The sequence below is a fragment of the Olea europaea genome, chromosome 22, assembly GCF_002742605.1.
Source record: "Olea europaea var. sylvestris chromosome 22, O_europaea_v1, whole genome shotgun sequence".
NCBI lineage: Eukaryota > Viridiplantae > Streptophyta > Magnoliopsida > Lamiales > Oleaceae > Olea > Olea europaea.
In genome coordinates, this window is record NC_036258.1 from 10,768,477 (window position 1) to 10,778,311 (window position 9,835).

Below are 9,835 nucleotides of genomic sequence, written 5' to 3' on the forward strand. Positions count from 1 at the left end.
TCCTAACGATCAATAACACATTACCTTCTGGTGCAACTTTTTCATAATCGTTTGTATCCTGTGTAAAATATAAAATGTATGTTTCCAGAAACTTTATTGCTAGCAACTTTGGACCAACAGAACCAGCCTACAAGAAGATATCCAGGCAAAGCTTCATGTCAGTTATGTAAGCATATCTCAGCAGCAGAAATCCATGCAAAAGTTTTGTTTAAAGTTGCATGCTAACGAAACAGAAAAAATATTCTCTCTTGCACAACTAAATCTAGGAAGAAAAGAGGCAAGGGTGCATTGATAAAATGAGTGTGCCTTCAAGGAAAACGAGAATAGAAGCATGCACATAGAAAGAAGAATCAGAGCATACTAGTTGAATTTACCAACTTATCTTCAATCTAGAATATCAGATTCTAGATCATAGCCTAAAATATTTTTTGGACATTTACAGGTTAATATTTTGTTTCTTACAACCATCACAATATAATGGTACCCCTTTCTTTTAGGCCTAAGGAAATAAGAAGTGCAAGCCAGCTTCTAAGGAGAAAACATCTAATTGGGAAGCGCAATATTAATACTGGACATTAGGTGAAATGCCCAGCTAAATGCTACCAATATATGAGATGTGCAAGAAGAAGAAGGCTGCAAACCAGGTAAATAGATTCTGCTACCACTGATGTACGTAATGTATGAGAGGTTGAGAGCGAAATAAAATCGTTTGCAAATCTTACAAATCAAGGACAAGAAGTTCCACATTATGCAAATAGTTCATTTTTAAGAGGTCATTCTTCCATACAATTGTTGGTTCACCAAGCTACCTGGTCGTTCATGTACATTTAAAAATCTTACATCACCTACACAATGCACCATTTTTTCAGATAACAGATTTTGTAATTGTAATTTTTGGATAATATATGGTTAAAAAGTAAAAAAAAGCTACTGATTTACATATAAAATTATTTTATTGAAAGAATGTGTTGTAAATATTTCATTTTTAAGAGGTCATTCTTCCATACAATTGTTGGTTCACCAAGCTACCTGGTCGTTCATGTACATTTAAAAATCTTACATCACCTACACAATGCACCATTTTTTCAGATAACAGATTTTGTAATAGTAATTTTTGGATAATATATGGTTAAAAAGTAAAAAAAAGCTACTGATTTACATATAAAATTATTTTATTGAAAGAATGTGTTGTTGATAATAAGGTTTCAATGGTCAGGTCTTGAATTTACTCCTCAATGATTACCAGTTCAAGTCCCCTCAGAGCCACTAAGGTGAATACCCAACTGTAAATTTCATAGCCCCATGGGATTAGTAGAGGTGCGCGTAAGCTGACACAGACACTCATGGTCATAAAAAAAATAATGAGTTATTAGGTAATGATATTTCAATTTCTATTAAATCAATGGAAAATTTATACTTGTGAATTGGCTATAAGAATGTCATCTTTATCTCTCCCCATCATGTTGTGCAATGTGTAGAAAGGGAAGTCTTCATAATGTGTAGCTTGCTTTTATATTGAGACTACAAGATGGCGATGGTGTAGACTACTTAAAGGTAGTGGTCATTTGGAAAGTGCTAGTTTTGACCATCTCTTGAGTGATTTAAACAGCAAGAACTATAGAAACTTTGAAGGAAGAGAGCAAAAGGTTACTGAGTTCTAAATTCTGTCATCCTATACGGAGTTCAAGGGGATTTCTTTCTTTTTAATTTTCGAAAAATATACTGTAATGTTGACTTTATTTTGTTTGATATTAGAGGATCCGTATCCTCTTAACAAGTCTAGTTACACCTCTGTAATCAATAAAATCACAATTGTTATCATAAAAAAAATTGTTGAAATTATGCACGATAAAAAATCACCTCCCCCTGTTCCCAGATCACCAGGTAACTAATGACACTCCCACCATTTCAAGTTGATCTTTTGGTTTCCTTGTCTGTTCCGACATATTTCTATTGTATAAAAAAGTAAAATTAGATTCAGATTATATGCCTCAACAAGTTAAAGTGGGAGAAAATTTTGCAGCATAAATACAAGAAATGTCACCAATTTTTACCTCCAAGAAGGGTGTAAATCCTAAGAACCAAGTATAAAGTGTTATATCACTCCAGTATTTATTGAGCGTTTTAGTTCCCATAATAAGTTAAAACAAAAAAATTGAGATCAACATAGCAGTTTACTTGTTTCCCAAGCTCAGCTCCCAAGCACCACTAACACGACATTGACATGGCTAAATGTGATATTTCAATTGATGGAGCAAGGGAGTTGTTCTATCTTCCATAAATTTTATTGTTTTGGGTTTTAATTTAATAATATCTCAGGTTTAGTCAAACGAGAAAAGGTTGTGATGGGCGCAACTAAAACTCACTTAAACCTCACATTTTGAAATAATGTTTCCAAAATAAAAAATAAAACTAAAATCTACAGCAAAAATTAAATTTCTGGGAGCAAGCCTCACAAGCCTTGAGGTGTGCACCTCATTAAGGTGAGGTGTCTGCCTCAATTAAATGGTATAAAATGAACCTTGGGGCACTGGTCCTACGCTTCACAGGCTCCTTTTTAAACCATGGTCGTAACTGACTAATTCAAAGGTTCTGAAGTATATTCCACCAAATTTCTCATTTTAGATCACTTTTTACAGTTTTACTACTGCTTCATTCATTTTTCTTCTTCATTATAGACATCCTTGATTCAGGTAGCAAGTAGCATTAGCGTTAAAACTATTATTTTGCAGTCACAACCAACTTAAGATTCTTTTGTTGTGGCATCATGTATTTAAGAGTTTCTTTCAATTATAGTCAAGAAATACCATTCACCCTACTAAACATTTGGCACCCCCAATACAAAGTTTATAGCTCCACCAAGTACCACTATAAAGATGCACTCAAAAATATAACAAACAAGCACAGAAGAAAAGAACTCCAAGCCAAAAAAGTTAAGCATCGGATAATACAAAGCCCCATGGTCAATGTCCCTGGCTGCATAAGACTATAACATAATCCAATTCAATAACAGTAGGTAATATATAAAGTTACAGTAAACTACCGTTGATGGCCTATCCCCTAAATACATAATTATCTGATTTATATGCTCTGACCACCAGGCGTAGGCAATAAAAAATGCATTGCCAATTTAAATAAAAAAATTTGATCTAGTGTTTTTTGTTTTGAGTTAAGAAGAAGAATTTATTACTTGAAAGAAGAGAAACATTACTGTAAAGTATAAAAAAGTAGCAAAAGAAATGTTCATCAATCTCTCTTGAATATTTATACCTCTATTTAAAAATGGAAAATGGTTCAAAACAGTGTACTTCACTTTCACACAAAATTCTCATGATCATGAATATTGAGGGCCCAAAATATGCTAAAACCCACTACTAGTTGACAGGAAATGAATTGTGATAGTAATCATTCAATGGCATCACAAAATGAAGGCATGCGGTAAAACTACGTCCACCAGCAACTTATACGCACCTCAAAGATAACGTTGAAAACAGCATCCTTGTACTTAATCATCCACATCCACAGCTCTTCAAGCCACCTCTCAACTCTACCACGCCGTTGAAACTATAATTTTCAAATATGGTTAAAAGTTTCACATGTATACAGAGGACGGTAAAACTGGAATTTTGGAAACAATAACAGTACAGGAAGACAAACAAAAGAATACGGATTCTATAAATGAGACTTATTCAAATCTTAGGTAAAGCTTCGTGACCATGGAATTTGCAGTCATCACTATAAAGAATTCTCTCAAAACTCATCATAGAAAAGTAGAACAAGAGGAATACAGAGTTCAAATTTCAGCAACTTTAGAAGGCACCTCACTGTAGGAACCTTTAGTAACTTAACACAACATATGAGCTTTGCATTGAGATGAGACAGAATGCAGAAAAATCGTGATCACAGCAACTACAAAGAAAAGGAAGCAGACGATGATAATCTGGAATAGAATGCAATAAAACATTTCAAGTGGTTTCATTTTAATGGGAAGCAGACAAAAGACAGACATATGGACATGCAATCACGCTATACACAACAGATAAGATAGAAAGAGACCTGCAATGATAAGTCTTCCAACATGCTACATAAGATCTTTGTGCCGGTGATAATAGATTGCTTTGCAACCATTGAATTATTATCTTTTAAGAACTTCAACAAGATAGGCAACAATATGGATAAATGCTCCATACATTTCGCTCCAATCTCATCAATTACTCTGCCAAACACATTCGATGAAATTAGAAGGAAGCTACATAAACTCATTACATGGCAAGACAAAGTTGGACTACATAAAAATATCTAGAAATGCAATATCAACATCACTAATATGTATGCAACGATTTCTAAAGCCAGAGATCAAATAAGAGGGCAGAGGAGTAAGGATGATAATCAGATAACATTGCACTGCCAAAATGATTTTGACAGAAACTAATTAATGTGATTCTTACGCAAACAGTGTACTCTTTCTCTTAATAGTTTAAATTGTTAACCTTGTACTACTTACAAACTTAAGAGTTTATACTGCAAAGACGACAAATGGAAGCACCAGCATCAGCATCTCCCAGACAAATTATTTAATAATTTGAGGGGTGAAAATACATGGACAAGGAAAGACTGCAAGCATTTGAACCAAATATCACCTGGCTTTCCTGATTTCTGCCTTATTGAGTCCGGAAACTCATCATTAAGCCTTTGATGTCAAAATGGTGTTCTTATAGAAATAAAACAACTAGGCGCCTGTTTGGAGGTAATTCTCACAAGATTTTAATGAAAATTAGACCCGTTTGGAAATGAGGGTCTCATCTTTCAGCGACAATTTTTGACTCAATATTTGCTAAATTACCACAAATGCCCTTCATTCCAATAAAATGGATTAACTGTCAAAAGGGCACATGGGTAAGTTTATAATATTTGGTCAATAATTGCAGGTCAAATTTACTGTGTAATGCTACAAATTTTGCTGAGTATTCCTCCAACGGTCAAAATTTTCATTGAAATCCTACTGAGAATTGCCTCCAAACAAGCACTAAATCAAGGAGAGCTAGAACTTCAACACAAGACAATCTAGCCTAAGGAATATTTCCTGCTGCATTGTTTAACAAGATTACTGAACACTTCCTTATCAATACACGTAACTCCACAATTAAGCTATAAAAATTGACATTATCAACAAAAAAATAATTGTTAAAAATTTGCAATAACCCATTATTATGAATAAACTACTGCTGGGCTAGAATGACAATGCAATGTCAACATCTCCCTCCTCTAGACAGTATGTCAATGTCAGGGAATGAAATCACAAATCTAAAATTGAATAAAAATGCCTTGGTTGAGATAATACTGCCTCAATAAGGAGGCCTCCTTTGGGTGGAGACCTTTTTTCCCCTCGCTAGGTTTCTTTAGGATAGGAGATTGTTATTTGAAGTTCATGCCATTCAGTTGCAAGTTACACGGCATCATCCTAAGTCACTCAAATTTGTTTAAGATTTCTTACGAACTTTAGAACAAGCATGAACCAACACACTCTTAACATATACAGCAGAACAATTTATGTCACTTCCTTCCTTTTCATTTTTATGGGAGGGGGGCACACAAAGTTATCATGATCTAACTAAATTAAGCACTAAAAAAAACCACTTATCCAATTGAAATAATCATCGAGTAGAAAAATCATGACGAAGGTTCAACCTTTTTGTTCATTCAACAATTACAAGATATTGTTCACAAAAGGCAGAAGACATTCCTTTAATTTCAAATGAAGTTCACCTCAACAGTCTGTCTAAAAAACTAAATATTTTATTGGTCAAAAAAATCATGAAAAGTGATACAAGACCAATTTAAGTAATTTCTTAATTACCCCAACTAAGTTAAGAAAGAAAATATGTTTAGTGCATTAACCAAAAAAATAAATAAATAAATAAATAAAATAGCACTGGAAAACAATGAATTCACAAAACTACCAAAACCGAATATTATTCACTATTTAGAGTAACAATAACTTACTCAAGGAGGTATTTACGCACAAGCGTTTCCCGGGAAGACTGAAGCTCAACCAAGTACGGAAAGAGCTCTGCGGCGTGAGAAGGCTCCGCGGATAACAGTATGTCCTTGACTTGCTTCAAGGATGACAGCTTTACGGCCAAATCCCCATGGTTTTTCGCTGAAGCGAGGAGAGGGAGAGCCTGCTCCTGCTCCTGCGCCAGCCCAGCCATGGAATAATTGAGGAATCGAGGAGGAGAAGATAAGACTTTTCGAATTGATTAATTGAGGTTTCGTACGAGTTTAGGGTTTTCTACTGGTTTTAAATTGAGGAGTGGATGAGATTATAAAACGGTAGTGATGAAACATTGAAAATGGTGTAGCAACGAATGGAAAGAAAATGGTTGAATCCCAGAGGCCGTGAAGAAAGCGGCTTTGCTTAGGCAGTTTGAGCCTCATTATTCCTCTTTTTATTAAATTAAATTTTTCTTTATCCAACTTTTAACCACACAATCTACAATAAAATAATATTACACGTAAATCAAAAAATTTTCAATCGCTCATTTTTCAAAAAATACTATTCACCTCATTAAAATCTACAAATAATAGGGCTCAAACGACCCCTTAGTTCGGTGTGGGCATGAATGGGGGATATTTATTAGGAGAAATTTGTTTAAAACATCTAGTCAACAATAATATTTAGTAAAATAGGCTATGTCAATACTTTTTTATTAATTAGCCTTTAGTCTACTTTATCATGTGTTAAAAATCACCATGATCCAAAACGACATATTGTCATTATAAACCATTTGATGACGTTTTAATTAAAGTAAACAATTTTGCACGAATTTATAGTGCAATCGAGACCCCATATCTAAAATGTCATAATGTCGTTTTAAATGATTGAGTGTCGTTTCAGCTAATTTAGTATCTGTCTTACTTTATTTTCACTCGTATGCACATGACAATGAATGAGTGGAAGTTTTTATTACATTTGGACCCGAGTAACGATATAAAATTCACAAAATAATGATCAATACTATTGTTTCATGAATAAAGTGAATTAGATATATCTACAAACGAAAGTAAGTAAGTTAATTCCGATTATATTCTAATTATGAGATAAGATATTCAATAAATTGTCTCGTTTCACTTGTACAAGTCTTTTAAGATGTTTCAAGTCTAATCGACTTGTTTTGTAGTGAAATCAAGGCCTCGTCATCCAAATTAATATGATGAATTTAAAAGGCTAAATAATTTAAATTCCAATTAAAAGATAAAATACTCCACAAAATAGCTCGTTTAAATTGTATAATTCTTATATGATGTTCCAAGACATGATCGATTTGTTTTGGAGTGAAATCGAGACCCTATAATCCAAAATGTCATGATTTCGTTTTAAATGATTGGGTGTCGTTTCTACTAATTTCGTATCCACTTCACTTTATTTTCACTCGTATGCACATGAAAATAAACGAATGGAAGTTTTCATTATATTTGTACCGAATTTCGGCATAAAGTATATAGAGTTTTTGATATATGGTTTAAATGTGTGTTTATAGTATTAGATGATATTTCGAACACTAATTTACTAGTTTTATAGTGAAATCGAGACTTTTTGACTCAAAACAGCATATTGTCGTTTTACTCATAGGGGTGCCATTTAGGATATAGGATATAAAAAATATCGAATATGTAATCATTCAACATGTATAAGAGAAATTCGAACCCTACTACTTAGAACGACGTGATCATTTACAAGTATGACTGCAGTTTAGGGTATATAGAATCCATTTATTCCGTGGCCATTTTTATACCGATTTATTCGTATAGATTGCACTCCTTGAATTCATCACCATATTCACCTTTAGATGAGATAATATTATTGATCACTACCATTCATTTGTCTAGATAAAAATAAAGACTATATAATTACAATACTCCATAAAAACTATGGGTTCGATACTCTTAACTCTATTGCTATATTACAAAACTTGGCACCTTACATTTGCTTTATAAATCACTGTATAGAAAACGTGTGACACTAGACAAAAGCATCATCACCATATCTCATTTCTTTTCGATCACAATCACCCTTATAGCAAGTTGATGGACCAACTGGGCTACAATAGTATACGGTTCATTATATAGAATTGTGCGAAACAAGATTGCATTAACATTTCTCGATGAACATCACCTAACTTCTTCCCAATATAATCAAACTTCTAAAGGGGAACACTTCGTCGAAGATTTGCTTATATTTCTATCATCAATTGGAATCACATACTCAAATCAGTGTTTCATTTCTGCAATAAAAATATAAAACAATCATGTTAAATAAATAATCAATTATCGAATATGAAGAATCTATAATAATGCTAAGTGATACTTAGTGCAATATATTTTTGATATTTCTATAAAAACAGAAGGGCGCCTTTTTCAGAACTAGATACACGGCAGGATGACATTTGATCAAACTCTTCAAGACTATTGGACTCAATTCTCATTCTACTCAGTGCAGTTACAAAAGTAGTTAATATAAATAAAAACGAGACTCCAAATATCACCTTTGACAACATATAATAATTGAATAATGTATAAAGCAAGTCACTTCATGCACACGTTGAGAAAACCTTACCTAGGCCTTATTAGATACATGAATATCAGAAAGAAATCAAACAGAAAAAAACCAATAATAAATTAATCAGGTTACTTTGCACAAAAATGTGACTTACTAACATAACTATAATCGTGCACAACTCGCTGGTTAATACTCCCTCAATCTTAGATTGCATGTCATAGGTTAAACTCACATAGAGTTTTATTAAGAGCTTGAAAGGTGAGTATTCAGTGGAAGCTCGATTTTTCATCCCAAAACTAGTGGCCAACAATATTAGTCAATAATATCTCATATTTAAGAGTAATGTTAGAAGAAAATGTCTATTATAGGAAACAAGATATAAGTTCTCGACATGTTAGAAAGGATGTCAGATCATTCAATTCCAAACAGATGGGTAAATTTTGTTGTTTTTATTCCCCTCTTGAAAACCTACAACCAATTGATGTTCTATAGAACTAAGATGCTAGTCATTAGACAAAAAAAATCTCTAAAGTATGCAGACAAAAAGTCTGATTAGAATACTTTACCAACTAAACACCCCAGATAAATAGTCCACCAGCGATAAAAAAGTTCATGCCCTAAAGAATGAGTGTGCTGCATCAAAATAAAACTAGAATGAGTCCTACATGACTTTCTCTAGTAAAAGTATAGGATGCAGGTTTCTTTCCATTAAAATTTATGTTCATTTACCTAAAACTATCAATCAGTATGAGGAATAAAAATGTGAAATGAAATACAAAATTATATTTTCCTACAAAATTTTAATTCAAAATTTTTAACCAAAAAAAGAAAAAAAGAAAACATAAATGAAGAACCAAAATGCCCAAATAACATCATGAAGCATGAAAAAAAATATATTTGATTTCCTCCCTAGCTTTTCTCATAATCGTGTTAGCTACTGTACAAACTAAAATAGCTTTATATATTTTCTTCTTCTCACTGTCCTCTAACTGCAAACAAAATAAGTAAATCTACATGAAACACTTAATAACCAAAATTATTGGGTTATTCGTGAATTTCTCAAATTTTGGCACACTTTACCACGAAGCTAAGAATCAAAAAGTATAATAAGAATGTAAGAATTGATCATTAATTTTTAATAGTTGGTGAACACATCCATGGCCACGGATAAGAAGCAATCTTCAGCAAAATTTTCATATTTGTTCATCAATTTTCAATTGGGTAATGACGGGAAAAAAATCGATTTAAGTATGAGCGAAGGGCTTTATTCTTAAA

At 32.9% G+C, this 9,835-nt stretch overlaps 1 protein-coding gene across 3 annotated transcripts in view; it reads right to left on the reverse strand.

The window, feature by feature from the left end:
• Positions 1-6,411, reverse strand: part of LOC111371695 — a 37,389-nt gene extending 30,978 nt beyond the window's left edge. For 2 of the 3 annotated variants that reach the window (XM_022993825.1, XM_022993822.1), the window contains exons 1-4: positions 6,004-6,411; positions 4,057-4,216; positions 3,472-3,564; positions 25-127 (exon numbers count right to left, since the gene is read on the reverse strand). In XM_022993825.1, coding sequence (XP_022849593.1) covers positions 25-127; positions 3,472-3,564; positions 4,057-4,216; positions 6,004-6,212 — 565 coding nt within the window. In that variant the 5' untranslated portion in view covers positions 6,213-6,411. Of the gene's footprint in view, positions 1-24; positions 128-3,471; positions 3,565-3,820; positions 4,032-4,056; positions 4,217-6,003 lie in introns of those variants that run through there. The other variant, XM_022993824.1, reaches the window with a different exon arrangement.
• Between the last annotated feature and the right edge of the window lie 3,424 nt (positions 6,412-9,835).